This window comes from Lactuca virosa, chromosome 4 (assembly GCF_052849685.1).
Source record: "Lactuca virosa cultivar CGN04683 chromosome 4, Lactuca_virosa_CGN04683_v6, whole genome shotgun sequence".
Taxonomy (NCBI): Eukaryota; Viridiplantae; Streptophyta; class Magnoliopsida; order Asterales; family Asteraceae; genus Lactuca; species Lactuca virosa.
Window position 1 is genome coordinate 149,209,302 of NC_136429.1, and position 15,767 is coordinate 149,225,068.

The window sequence follows — 15,767 nt, forward strand, 5'->3', positions numbered from 1 at the left end:
TACCCAAAATAGCCTCACTCAACTATTTGGTGTTAAACAATATACATATGATATGCGCTTACAAACTTGTCCAAAGTCGAATCTACTTGATATTTGGCACAACACAACATATTTTTGTTTTTCTTAAGACAGAAAGCAAAAGTGAGCAATTTATCAGCAGGTACTTTAAGAAAAAGGGTAGAAAGGTAATTAGCACCACCACATGGTTGACTTGACTTCTCTCATAATATGGAGCACCCCTTTTGACCCTTTGCCTTCTTTTTCTTCTTTTGTTTTGGTGGCTGCAGAACCACTTTAATAGCTGCATCGAAAACAGCCTTCACATTCTGTATAAAAAAAATAAAAAAAAAAATTTAAAACACAAAGTAATAGAAAAAAAGCTTTCTACATTAAGTCGATTATTAATGTTTTTTTTTTTAATGAAATGTCACCTGCTGTGTTTTTGAGCTACACTCTATGTAAGAAGGAGCACCAATTAGCTTCTTCAACTCTTCTCCCTGTTAAAATGACTTAATCACTATAGAAAGTAGATAAGTAGAAAAATAATATATATATATATATATATATATATATATATATATATATATATTGTGCTGAATTATGTACCTGAGCTGTTGTAATTGGAACTGCACCAGGATGATCAGTAAAAAACTGTTTATCATCACGAAGATCTACAAGAAACAAATTAAAAATAACATTTGTACTTCCCAAAAAAAAATGTTATTAAAAAAATGTGGTTTCAATTTTCTTTTATAGTTTGACAAATCTACCCCTTTATACCAATGAAGATGATATTGCTATAATTTGGTAGGTTTTTTAAAAAACAATACTATAAAAATGAAGAAATGAAAGTAGGATGCTATAACTAACAAATCAACAAAAGTACATTGCTGTTTTTTTGCATGTAACACAAGATTTCATATATAAACATGGATTGAAAAAAAATAATAAAAAAAAAATTGTAGATAAATAAATATCATAACTGCAATTAATTTAGTGTAAAAATAGAATAGAAGAATCTAACCTAGCTTTGTTCCAACAAGGATTATTGGAACTCCAGGTGCATAATGCCTCAATTCAGGAATCCACTGAATAAAGAAAACAAAAACACCAAAGAAATACAATAATTAGTATTAAGGGTCTTTTTAGTAATTTTCCCCACTGCCACACACATATGACAAAAGCCACCCTTAAATATGTGAAATCATAACTTATATCATCAAATGCATTATGCATCTCTCTCTTTTTGGAATTTATAATCTCTTTAACTCATTGATATATATATATATATATATATATATATATATATATATATATATATAATATAAGTCCTAACTTTTACAAATTTGCCCTCGTTGTCGTTTTCTCAAATATCTTTTAGACATCATTTATCCAAATAGCACTTTATCCAAACAAACAACACTTGATTGAAAAAAAGATAAACAGTTACAGAAGATGGATGCATAATGCATTAGTGAAAAGACCAAAATAACCTTTTTAGAGACGTTTTCATAGCTAGCCTTGCTAATGAGAGAAAACGCAAGTATAAAGACATCAGCTCCACGATAACTCAAAGGTCTCAATCTATTGTAATCTTCTTGACCTATTCCAACCAATAACATTTTCTTAAACAAAAAATTAAAAAACAAAATTAATAATTCCAATTTTTATGAAAAAAAAAAACTAACCTGCAGTATCCCACAATCCAAGATTAACAGTGCTCCCATCAACCACAACATTTGCACTAAAATTGTCAAAAACCGTTGGCACATAATCCTGTATACATAAAAAAAAATGAGAATCTAATAAGTTTCAGGTGAGAAATTATTATTCACGTTATTAATGGGATTATGAGAATGAGGGGCTTGTGTTTTGTGTGTTGTTTCTTTATGAAGAAAAATATGCTCATGAGAAACACATTTTTACTCAAATCCCACATTTTTTTTTCTTTTCTATGCTTCACCAAAAAGAAAACAAGACAGTATTTTTTTTATTTCATAAATGGGAGATGAGAATACAAACTTTAGAATTCAAGAAAATCAGATGAATACATTAAAAACTCATGTTTTATGGTTATAATAATCGGAGAAACAGTTAGAAAGAAAAATTAAAGCTGAAATTACGGAGATGGAAAAAGATAATATCCACATTCTTTTTAATTTTTAAAGAAAGAAATATATACGACTTGAATTTGGGGGAGAAAAGAAAAACTACAAAGAACAGGCAAAGAACCCTACGAATTAGAACAAGAACGAGATATAGATTTGAGAAAATCAAACTGGGGACTGTTGTTTACAGAAAAACTCAATTTGGTTTCGGATTAAATCAATCGGATAGATGAATGTAAGAGGAAAAATTAAACCGGAATGAGATGAAAGAATAAATATAGTAGTAGATTGAAAGAAATTTAATGAATAAATTTGAAAGAGAGTTGAGTTGAATTGACTTTACAGTGGGGAACGTGTTGCTGGTGTAAGAAATGAGCATACAAGTCTTTCCAACAGCTCCGTCGCCGACTGTCACACACTTTATGAACCGAGAGGCGCTCATTCTTGTTTCTTCCGGCGACCGGAGCTCGGATTTGACCTCCGACGACCGAATCCAACGATTCCCCTTTTGCTTTGATTAGCTTCTTTCTCCTCAAGATTTCAAGTCAAAGGGCGTCAAATCTTCCCTCGAAAATGAAAACCCTAGAATGATTTTACACATAAACTGCACAAAAGAATCCAAATTAGCACGCATTTAACAGATTCTCCAGATGTGCGTGTGTGTGTCAGTGTGTGTGTGTGTGTGTGTGTCAGTGTGTGTGTTCTTGTAAGGAGGATAAATGGGAAGCACCTCTGTCTCTGTGAGGAGAGAATGAGAAGGGCAAGGAAAAGGAAAAGAGAATTGCGGGAGGAACTTTGTTGGGTTGGGACAGCTATAAAACTACAAACGCTTGATTTCAATCCTTTTCAAATCCCTTTAATTCCAAGTTATCGAGGGCCACCTTTTTAACAGTTGAAATTAATGTTTAACATAATTCTGTGTTTTGAACGGCTAATATATTTAAGGGAAATTATATTTGTATTCTACTGGTCTCCAATGTCTTATGTAGCCAATGATATGACGATTTATATAAGTAAGGGATTACATATAATAGCAGTCATATTTTAATTATATGATAGTTGTGGGTCCCAACACTCGAAGTGGGCCTCTTGTTGGGTCATGGACTCGGGTTGGACATGGCACCAAAACTAAAAGGAGCGCGTAGATATTGTTTGTTTTTTTCAAAAAATCTTTTCAGATCATTTTTGTTGTGCGGCGCAACACACGCACATCATTTGCTTTCTCGCAGCAGTTTGTTTTATAAAATACTTCACACTACAAAATACCTGCGTGTGTTTTGTGCGGCGCAGCATTTGACTTGTCTTTTCAAACTTCTTTATAGCTTCCAAATGGTTTTTTTAGAATTTCGGTATAACTTTTTTTTTAAAAATTTTGATATTTTTTTCAATCGTTGATTTTTTTTTTAAACTTTGATTTGTGGATTAGATACAATTTCTTTTTATAGTTTCCATAATTTTTTATAACTTGATTTTTTTTTTAGAAAAGTTTAAATTTTTTAATTTTTTTATTGATCTGTTAATAATATTTTCAGTTTCGGTTGTATATTTTTTAACATGTGTAATTTTTTTACGAACTTTGTAGACATCGTTTGCAATATTTTCTTAATTTTTTTTATTATTTTCTTTTTTATGTTTTTTAAAATTCGTTTTTTTCTAGAATAAAACTGATAGCTTCTTTTATATTTTTTTAGATTTTTTTTAGAAATTTTATATTTTGTTTTTTTACATATTTTTTTAGTATTCTTTTAATGTTTTAAGACTAGAATTATTAAAATTTCGGTGTTGACAACTATTTTCAGTTTATAAAATTACTTTATTTAAATTTCAGTTTACTGCAGATGTTAAAAAACAAACATGCTTCTTATTACAAGTTGCAACCGTTTGGTCCACCTCTTCTGTTGTAGAGGGTTGCAGAGGTTGTCTGCAGACTTCATGAATTTTCACTTCGAAAAAACAAACAGCACCTTAGCTAAGGTGATTCGGCATGCCGAAGTTTTTCTCTTTCCAAGCACCCAAACTGAACTCGAGACATGACGGGAACCCCAACCTGGGTCCACCAAAGCCTGTTGTCCGTCACCAAGAAGGCGCTAACCAACTGTTGAGAAGTTTCCCAAACTCCCAACTCACACAATCCTCAATCCATACGGCCACTTGGGTCGCCTTCCTCCCCGACGGGGATGCGAAATTTATCCTAGTTTCACGTCTACTTCTGTTTCTGAATACCTGAACGGTTCTCCCCCACTTTGATTCGACTCAGCTCTTACAACACACAAGATTCGAAGGATTCCCAATCCATCTTACCCTCCAATGATCGAACTGCTGACAACCTGCGTTTACCAATGCTAGCGATCCATCACTAGCCAAACCCAAAAGGTCGCACAACCCTTGAAGATCAGATGGACACTTCCCAAAATCCCAGCAAAACTGATAACCCCAGAAGCTTTTAATGATACAACACTTAATACTTAAAGCCTAATGAGCAGATGCTCAGACCAAAACCTCAGCAATAGACCACTTCCCTTGGCACCCCCAAGAGCCAATCAAGCACAATTGCTAAAACCACTAAATCCTGACAATACTGGAGAACTAACCCGCTGAATCCTGACCATAGACCTTCCACACAATGCCCCTGAAACGATCATGACCAAAAACCAAAATAACAACCGAACACTTTGGAATCCGCTACACGAGATACAACCCCTTACTAACCTACTAACTATTCATGGCATGTAACAATTCTTGAAGATATAACCCAAACATAAACAGAGAATTAAACCAAAGATATGCTTACACAAACAGATGCAAGATTCCAAACAACATAGTTACTGATAAAAAACAAAAAGAAAGCAAAATATAACATACCCGCAATGTCGCCTGTTGGAGTCCTGACCTCCCATGTCTGACACTGCAATGCTCGACTCCTCTCTGTTGGGACTCCTGTCCTACCCTCTCGTCCATCGATGATCCTCAAAGTGGCCGGAGCAGGCGCACTCACTGCTCCTCCCCGCAACATCGGACATTCGGCCTTCTTGTGGCCCACCTGGTTGTAGTGAACATACGCACTCACTGCTCCTCCCCACAACATCGGACAGTCGGCCCTCTTGTGGCCCACCTGGTTGCAGTGAACATAACGGGCTTGCCCCCTGAGGGCAATCCCTGCTGACATGACCAACCCTGTCACACTTGTAGCAGCCCAAACCCCTGGAAAAACAAAACCCATCGTGCAATTTCCCGCACGTGTTGCACTGACTCCAGCCCTGTTGGCCTCTCAAACGCTGATAAGAAATATTGGGTCTCTTCCCGGGACCCTCCACCACCTGCACCTGATCTGGCCCCCTCTTCCCCACATGCTCCAAATCGATCTCTCGTTCTCGTGCTCTAGAATTCATATCATTCAGGGTCTTGCACCCTAAAATACTCACAAACTCCCTGATATCATCCTGCAACATATCATGATACCTCACATTCTTCATTTCCTCATCTGTTGCATACTGAGGAACCAATAAATCCTTCTCCCGGAACTTGGCAGTGATCTTTGCCACAGTCTCAGTAGTCTGGCGGAGATCCTGAAACTCTCGCGCCAACTGTTATACCTCAATCACTGATGCAAACTCAGCTCAGAACCTAGTCGAGAAGTCATCTCATGACATAACATCAATAGCATCATCACCCACCTCATTACCAACCTCTTCCCACCAATTTCGTGCTATGTACTTCAATAGGCAGGAAGCATATCTGACTTTCGCCTCCTCGGGGCAGAAACTCGTCCTAAACGCGTTAGCCATATCCGCTAACCACCTCTTACTGGCAATGGGGTCCCTCTCTCCATAGAATGCAGAAGCTGCGCACGTACGGAACTCACGGAAAGAAAGAGTGCGAGTTCCAACAATAGCCATAACCTCAACACGGAACGCACCCAAGCGCTCATCTAAGATCTCCAATGAGATGAACTCCCGCATCTGCTCGCTAATCGGCTCAGTACATGTACCTGAGCCAGAACCAGAACCAGAACCTCCTCCCTAAGTGCTTATCACCAAACTGAAATACAACATGCCAAAGATCAGAACATACCCAACAATCCTCCTCCCCAAAAGCTTCTTAGATTTTTCAAGACTCTCCCTGATTCAAGTATGGATCTTGTGCTTTCAGTAGTACGGGCCCAATACTACCTTCCACACCTATCCATACTTTCCTTAAGGATCATCCTGAATCCTTTAAGTCACCTTTTCAAACCGATTCACCAAAAACTCACTAAACTGCGCCACTTAACCCACTGAAGCATATCCTAGGCTCTCCTAGGTTCCCGACCTCACCCTTCCCTCAGCTGTTGAAGGATTCCCATTAATGTCAACTAGCTACCTTATGAATATAGTCACATGTAACAGAGATCCGATAATCCTTTGAGTAAAAGACTCAATCCTAGAACGGTTGGACTCAAACGAGAGTTGCACAATAGGGTCAAGTCCATCACTCTGAGATTATTTAACTTGTGCAACATGTGACTTAACATATTCACTTAGTAGCTGATCCACATCACTAAGAGTCCCACAAAGCACAAAGCAAGCAGCATTCAGGCAACGGAAAATCTAACCAACATACACTAACCAAGCCATTCTATCCACTTATCAGAAATTCATACTAGCACGCAATTCTAAAGCTCATACAACCAGACATATAAAGGCATCTCTCCTATCATATAATACTGAGCAGATCCTTAGCCCTAATCTAGCATGCAATTCTCATAATCATATCATATATCATAATAAACATGTTTGGTATGCTGGGAACCACTTACTTGAGTTAAGCCGATTGCACGCATCACACCCCTTTCTTTGATTAGAAACCCTTTTTAATAAAACATTTATTTTATGAAAATTTTCACCAAACCCTAAGTTTGAGTCCAGGCACACCCAAGAGTATGCCTGAATCCCTCAAACCAAGGCTCTGATACCAACTTATAACATCCAGAAACTCATAGGGTAAAATTTTCATTTTTAATATATATTCAAACATTCATTTATCTTTATTCAAGCATTTAAAGGTATTCCAGAGTAAACAATTATCATAGTAAAATCCCAAAATCACGAAATGCGGAAAAACATGGGTGTATGCGCTGCGATCAAGTCGGATCCTTCCCTTTCGAACCGAAAGTACCTAAAATCATAAACCAGAAACTGTAAGCACAAAGCTTAGTGAGTTCCCCAAATACCACATACCATACATATCAAACGAGCCATACATATCATATATATCCAGCAATCAATAAAAAGTGCTATGTGCCAACCATAGTCTTGCCGTTATGCCACAAGTCGTATCATGGTCTTCCTTGCCAGGTCGGGGGCCAAAACCCTGGGTCTTACAGACAAGTGCCAGGAGCCACCTCCTGGTCTTCCATGCAAGTATCACAAAGACAACTAGCATACAATCTACAACTACTTAACTAATTAACTGCCAGAGTTCAGACTTTAGTCTTACATACAGATTACCAGGAGCCACTTCCTGGTTTTTCATATAATATGCCAAGGGCCACCCCTGGACTTCCTATAATACATAAACCAAATGGGTCGGCATTGGTGCCTTCGACCCATAGAACAGTGAGGAGACTCACCTCAAATGTTGAAGCTCATTGAAAGAAATCCTTGGTTGCTGCCCTAGCGACTCCCTGAGCTATCAGAACAAAATAACACCCAATTAGCACTTGGGTTCCAATCTATGGCCCATAATCCATACTTGGGGTAAAATGACCATTTTACCCCTGGCCTAGCTTGAACCAAAACTGAGGCCCAAATCCATAAACCAAAAAGGCCCAGAACCAATAGATCCACAAAGGCCCACTTATGACCCAATTTTCCAAATTGGGCCCAACCCCCATATAGGCCTTATCCTAAAGCCCAATAATTTCCTTAGTCCAAAAAGTGATGGGTTATGAGCATAACATCACTCCTATGGTGTTCATGCAACCCTAATTGCTTTGATCTAGGTTTTTCTACTATGAACATAACAACATTGAATACCAAAGCAATGATCCTAAGAACTAGCATAGAACAATCAAATTGACATATAAACTAGGGTTTAGATCTTACCTTTCTTGTTATGTAGTAATAACAAGTTCTTCTTGAATATCCTTGACCTTTGAAAGCTTAGTGCCTCAAATGTTGCACCTCTAATGGAGTCACAAACACCACTAGCAACAAGATGACTTAGGAGAAGGAGGAGGAGGCACAAAATTCGTCCAAGGCACTCTTGGGAAGCATAGGGTCGAATTTTGGGAGCCTTAGGGTTCCTTTTATAGGTGAGCTGCTAGGGTTTCAGTCAAAACCCTAATTGGATTGATTAACCACCAAGCAGCCCTTTAAATCCTTCCAGAATCAAGGCCTGGACGATTTCTAAGTGGGCTTCCACCTTGAATTCGTCCACCTTATTCCTAAGGGATCTACAACACAAAATCTAATTATCTTATAATTGCAATTCCAGTCCCCTAAGTTTAATTAATCTCTTTTGACCACAAAATTAATTCTAAATTAATTCTTGATCAATATTAATTAAACAATATGATTTCTCTTTTAATATATTATTCTTATAATATATTAATAAATCATAATTAATCCTCTTTCTCCTTAATTCATCCTATCAGTTGCTATGGTGAAGGCAACTCAAAAGGACCATGCTCATAATCGGGTCAAGTACATACCAAGATAGTTATGGGCTTAGACACCTAATCCAACAAAAAGTTGATTTCAGATGGAACAAAAGGCCCAAAGCAACAAAGCCCAAAGAAGTGGCCCAAAGATGTGAAGCCCAAAAACACAACAAGTCCAAAGCCCACATGAGCGTTGTACGTGGGGGGTACGCTCAGTACGCTGGGCATACTCGACGAATTCAGATCGCGACCAATAACTCAGTACGTTGGGTGTACGGTCAGTTATGCGGGGCGTAAACTGACTTACTCCAAAACTCATGTTATGGCTTAACCACTTAAACACTTTGCACCCAAACTTCAGAGAACCTTAAAATAAAGCTCTTAATGCATAAAGTTGGCACCTTTATGCATTTGCATGTCTTAATGGGACCCAACAACCATCTTAATCCATTAAGACCCATATTAATCCAACTAGAACATGAATGGACCAAAAGCAAGGATCAAGATACCATTTTTACAAACTTATAAACTCAGGAAGGGCAAGATCTAGAAATCTTAGCTCCTGGAGTGGCTCAAACTCACAGGGAGGACTTAAAACCCCAAAATAAGCACAATTCTAGTCCTAAACCCAAAAAGCATAACAGGAAGCCAAGGTATGAACTTGATACCTTAAATGAGCTGGAAATGAAGCCAAGAGTCTGGATCTATAAGTCTTCCTTTGAACCATAAGCTAGCACCAAACACCTTTTCCTTGAAAATGAGAAAAAGCACACAAAAATGCACACTTAGATCTCACAAACACTCAATGAGAGGTTAGGGTTTCCGAAATGAGGCTAGAGGTCAGTGGAGGCTGAGAAATGAGAGAGCCTTGAGCTTATAAGGGTGTTTAAATAGTGCACAAGCCCTAAAAATTAGTGTTTGGCACTCTGCCAATTACGTTGGGCGTACTCACCCAGGCACGCGCCAACTTACCATGCACGCATGGGACCTACTTGCAAATCTTTTCCATTAAGGACCATTTCTGCCATTATTTCAAATTGCCCTAACTTCCTCGTCTTAGGTTCGTTTCCAACGAACCTTATATCCACGGAAAGGTGGCGAGAAGCCCTACTCTTCTAACAACTCACCAAAGCCTTAAAACTTCCCGAACAAAAACCTAAAATTCAAAAAGGACCGAGTTATCAAATTACGATTATACCCTTGGGCTCCGAAAACACCATCGAACACTTGGGTCACTTAAACCATAACCCCCACATCCGAAAAGGGCCAAATCCATTCTTCCCCAAGGCCCTAAGCCTCATGACAACTGATGATTGGGCCGCAGCCCCGAATAATAAAGCAAATCTGAAACCGAGTGTTACAATCCTTATATGTCTTTGGAGAATATGGGGAAAGGATATCATTTTTTGATCAGGCGAGTCGAAAATTGTATGTCTCGTAAAATGACATTTTTCTATAGCATATGTCTTTATTCTCCATTCCTACCCAGATGCATGACAAGACACAATCAGGATTACAAGTTATTGATACTTTTGATACTAACATTGTTGACACTACATCTGATGACCTAGTTCATGATACACCCACAACATCAGACATTATTTCTATTCCGCCTACACCTGAGACAACCTCGTCGCGTAGTGTGAATACAGATCTTCCACCACCTCTTAAGTCAACACGTACTCACAAGTCTACCAAACTCCTAGAGTTTTCTATTCATCTTATTTATATTCATTTGCTTATTCTATTGCCAAAGGAATCTCAAGTGGTGGGGTGGAGTAGTGGAGGAATCAACCAATGAGAATTCAACATCCATTGAATGGGTGAGGTCTCCAACCACACAAATCTACGCGCCCACCTACACAACTGCCTTCTTGGGGGCATTTTGGTCATTTGGCCTATCATTTATCTTGTTGGTTAAGTCTTGCAGACCCTATATTGATTTTGGACGCCATTGGAATAGCTTGGAGGCAATTTTGGAGAGCTTGAAGCATTTATCATCTCATTCTTCTAGTATTTGCTAAATCCTTGATGTTAAAACCTTTTTATGATCATTGTCTTGTTTCCATGAGTGGCTAGTTACTTTATTTTGGTTGACTTTAGCTAAACCCTTGGATATTCGTGATTTTTGAAGGATTCATGTTTGATTATTATTTATCTCATGTTTATGATTCTTAGTTCATAATTCTTATGCTTATTTAATACTTTGATCATGAACTTAGTACTTGATGAGCAATTGTTAGTCTCTTTCTTTGATTTAGCAATGAATCATTGAATTTTCTTAGATTAAGAGATTTATGATGGTAGAAATCATCTCTAACTTATGGATCATGACTCATTTATGGATTTATAATCATTGACATCCTCTTGGAATTGAGAATTTCTGCATTCTTAAGGTTAATCAATTTTCTTGAGTCCAATTGCTTCAATTGGATCCTCGATTTTGATTAAGAATGTGTGTTGTGGGCTTTCTCAACCTCCATACTATCTTTGAGGAATTTTGGCATATCATGTTTCATGATTGCTATAACCAATTTGAGTTGAATGATAAGTTTACATATCGAATCCTAATGATAGACAAAACAAGTATTTATTGTGTTGGATTGCCTTAATTAACCAATTATCTCTAATATTTGAGCATTTCACCATCTTGCTTAATTGCAAGCTTTTTAATTCTTCAAGTCTTTTAGTTTTCAAACAAATCACCCCCCCCCCCCCCCCCCGTTAGTTTAATTTTAGTTGTTTAGTTTTACTTCACTTGTTCAATTGGATTGCATTGATAATTGAATTACAACCATTTCTCTGTGGATCCAATCCCCTGTTACTACTATATTACGTTTTATTTGCAAGCAAAATGATGCAATTTTCTTGGTGGCTTGACATCCCACCAATCACGATTCAACATTGTTTTTTAGATGCACAAGTGCAGGATAAATTCGTTTATCATTATATGTAGATGAAATGAGCATAATTGGTGACAACTATGTTGGCATTGAGTCTTTGAAATGTGATTTGGCTCATCGTTTTACTATGAATGACTTGGGATGGCTTCGTTCTGTTTTGGGTACTAAGGTTGCTCAATCTCTAAAATTTTGTCTCCTATCTCAATTAAAATATATTTATGATATGTTTAAATGTGTCAAGCTTACTAACAATAGAACTATTGACACATCCCTTGAAACTAATGCCCGATATTTTATGACTGATGGTGATCCTTTATCAGATCCAAGCTTGAACCGTAATGGTGTGGGTAATCTATTTATCTTACTATCATATGTCCGATATAGCCATGCAGTTCATTCGTTAACCATTTTGTTATTGCTCGTACTATTGCTCATTAGATAGTTCTTCTTCGTATTCTAAGATATCTTTGTGGCACTCGGTTTTAGAGTATCTTGTTTCTCTCAACGTCATCTCTAGAACTATATGCCTATAGTGATGTTGATCGGGATAGCGATCCCAATGATCACAAATCCACCACTAGTTTATGTATTTCCTTTGGAGATTCATTTATCTCATGGAAAAGTAAGAAACAACATGCTGTCTCTCGATCTTACATGGAGGTTGAGTACGTGTAATCGTTCTAACTACTTGTGAGATTGTTTAATTGGTTACGTTGGCTTCTTACAAAAATGGGCGTTAATGTTTCTCAACCTACTCTCTTACATTGTGACAACAACAATGCAATGCATATTGCAAAGAATTATGTTTTTCATGAGCGAACAAAGCATATTGAGATTTAATGTCATTTTACTCGCCATCATATACAGCTTGGAAACATTTTGTTACCATATGTTTCGTCGGCCTTGCAGATTGTTGATTTATTCACGAAGGCTCAATCAACATCTCAGTTTCGTTTCCTATTTTTATTGTTGTCGCATTATGAGTTTGAGGGAGTGTTATAATAGGTTATTGGCCCCTTTTGTATTTTTGTATTTTTCCTTTTTTTTTATTGGGTTATAGACTTCTAGCTAAGTTAACCTGGCCTTGATTGTTCTTCTCTTTATTTTCTCTTTCTTGTAATAATTAAACCCTAGTCGTTTTCTCTAGTTTATTATTTGTTATCAATATCAACCATGTGTAAAAAGATCTAAATAAAATAAAATTTTGAGATTTCAAGCAAAGACGTCAAAAATACCCTACTGATAGAGTAGGGTTTCGTAATATGCATAGCAATTATACAAATATGGCGGAAGTAAAAACGTATACAAAACCAAAAAGCGTTTTGAAGGGATCGACCATGAGATGCATTAATACAATTTATATATATACTCCAACGTCAATATGTTATTTTTTAAGTCACATACTCCAAGACATGTGATAGATAAACTAGAAGCAATATGCTAAAAACGAAGACTATGCTACTTCTTGAGCTATAAAAGTTTAAAACTATAAATATATATGATTAGGAAAACAAACCTTATATATATTAACTGTTTGAAACACGATATTTCTATCGTTTCATTAATTGCATATAAACATAAATCCAATAATCCAACGCATCTTATGGTCCCGTGCATGATTCCACAGACTCAATATATAAATGCCATTTAGATGGTTGTACAAAACAGTTTTGTTGGTTAACTGTAAAGACATATTGTGTGGTTTAGCTGCAAATGCCAAATGGTAACTTCAGTATTTGTGAACAATTATGTAACTTTCCTTTTTGTTAAAAACCCAAACTTTTTGAGAAGTTGATTATTCATATTAATTGTTTAGACATATAATATATTAGGAGTGTCATATATTTATAACGTCTAAAATAGAACAAATTGTTAAATGTAATTAGGTAGGACCCGTTATAATAAGTTTGCTTGCTGTCATAATGGCCCTCACATTTAACACATTGTGAGACAATGAGTACTCGTGAAGCATTCAATACTTGTTAACTGTTACATCAAGTTTTGTGGTATTTAGTGAAGGTAGATAACCGGTCATGTTTGAATGGTGCACTAAACTACCACCTAAGAATGATATTCCAATACTAAAAAAGAGAAAGCAAGACTATGTGATCCTTTTTTGCTAAATTTGACACTTAGGTGACAATATATTGATGTTGATGTTTTAACAAAAAATCATGTAAATTTAGAATCTAACTTTGCAGGGATGAAACATTTCAAATATAGCCGACTCATGTTCGAATCTCATAAGCTTCAACTTGTGTAAAAAAAGATGTAGTTTTACAAAGGATGACGGGGAGGCTAAACTAGAACATGCAAACTCAAAGACAAGTGTATGAATTACTTTGCAAAATATTTTTAGAAATAAAAATACATGTTACGAATTGATAAGTTGAAATAAAAATTATGTGAATGAAGAATTTTAACACTATGTAATTGTGTTCAAAACTAATGATACTTATTTATTTAAACTCGTCTAGGGTTAAACATGTTTCTTTTTTAAAAAACAGCTAACACACTCACTCACTATCCTACTCCTAAATTTATACATTTCGTCTTCATCGAGACTTAAACTCTCAACCTTTCAATGAAGGATACATTTCCATCAATTCCAGACAACGCTAGACTATAAGTCATTTGATTAAGTACACATATGATATATAATTTGAAAACGCATCTAGGTTGTTTTTAAAAACAATATTTTTACTTAATATGGCAAATATACCAAACAAATGTGAAAAAAAAAAATACATAAAGCTTTATGAAGCTTTATTTTATTGTGGCATGATTACCAACACAAAAGTCAAGGATGATTTCTTAAGGGTTTAGTTAAGTAGTTGTTGAAGTGTAAAGTGAGACTCAATCATCATCAAACTACTTGTCCATATTCATAATTCGGAATAATTAGTTCCCAAATAATGACACTTTTGCATTTCTACCTCCAACCACACATGTCCCCTACTAACTTTTAGGAGGCCAAACCTTCCATGCACCAAGAATTTCCAGTTTTATCAAACATTTTTATTTCGTTTTGTAACATGTTATAGACTTTTAGTTTGGAAAACATTATTTGAATTTTTAGGCTAAATTACCAGTATACATCTATTTGTAAAAGAATATTCTAGTTGTATGCACATTGACTATGATTTTGGATTTTGTTTAAAACACTATTAGAAAATTAAGCAACAAATACGGCTTTAACAACAAGCCCAATATGTCGCTAAAAAGTTAACAAGCATAGCAATAATAATAACAATAATAATAATAATAATAATAAACAGAACGTTGGTAACAGTTTACAATCAAAATGATAATTGCAAAAAACTTATTTTATTTAAAAGAACCGGTCCACATATGCTTGTTCTATTTTCTATTATCATCATCAAAAGGTATTACACACAATTTATTTTCTTGTAACTTGTATATACCAAACTTTTTTAGCATAAAACTGTACATCCGGAGTAACTCCACTTAGTTGCTTAGTCATTTGAAATAGATGGCACACTCGTATACCAATTTAGGTTACAAGTTGTCAACTTGTAACGACACTATATATATATATATATATATATATATATATATATATATATATATATATATATATATATATATATATATATAATATTCCAAGGCACTATCATAAGATAGGGTTAGTAACAAGTCATGTGGAGAACATCCAACCACATTCACTCCTTTGTTTGACTTTTTACTTCTTGAAAGTAGTTGGTTTTTCCAGACATTTTCTAGTAAACAAACTCACCTACAACTTGTACTTTTGACATATATTTCAAAAAGTAGGTCTTCCCAACACTAGGATCTGTATAATTAAGTGTTTTACATGTTGAGTCACATACTCACATGGACCACCTCTTAATATATTAACAAAATTATATAAATGGTCCATATGGTTTAACAAAAGTTATAACTTTAGTCTCTATTATTATTTTTTTGACAAACATGATCCTTGTGGTTTGTAAAACTTACATGGTTGGTCCTAGGGGTGTAAGTGAGCCGAGCTTAAGAAGAGCCTTCAATTATAAAGCGAGAATGCAGTCAGAAGGCATTTACATGGTTTGATGATGAAGTATAGAGGACATTTACGTCATTTGCACACACAAG

At 35.9% G+C, this 15,767-nt stretch overlaps 1 protein-coding gene across 1 annotated transcript; it reads right to left on the minus strand.

Annotated features, from left to right (window-relative positions):
• Positions 1-2,951, minus strand: LOC145107539 (rac-like GTP-binding protein ARAC3). The gene is made up of 8 exons (XM_079044442.1): positions 2,839-2,951; positions 2,452-2,712; positions 1,689-1,776; positions 1,494-1,603; positions 1,025-1,088; positions 607-671; positions 432-497; positions 1-326 (listed from the first exon to the last, which is right to left on the minus strand). The coding sequence occupies exons 2-8, from the start codon at positions 2,548-2,550 to the stop codon at positions 222-224; spliced, it is 597 nt and encodes a 198-aa protein (XP_078900568.1). The 5' UTR covers positions 2,551-2,712; positions 2,839-2,951; the 3' UTR covers positions 1-221.
• Between the last annotated feature and the right edge of the window lie 12,816 nt (positions 2,952-15,767).

Bases quoted from the DNA above. Each gene is read 5' to 3' on its own strand.
- LOC145107539 (XM_079044442.1), bottom strand. From the start codon at position 2,550: ATGAGCGCCTCTCGGTTCATAAAGTGTGTGACAGTCGGCGACGGAGCT. The intron at 1,604-1,688 runs GTTAGTTTTTTT...TGGTTGGAATAG, and splicing joins TGGATTGTGGGATACTGCAG to GTCAAGAAGATTACAATAGA. The intron at 327-431 runs GTGACATTTCAT...TTTTTTATACAG, and splicing joins GTAGCTCAAAAACACAGCAG to AATGTGAAGGCTGTTTTCGA.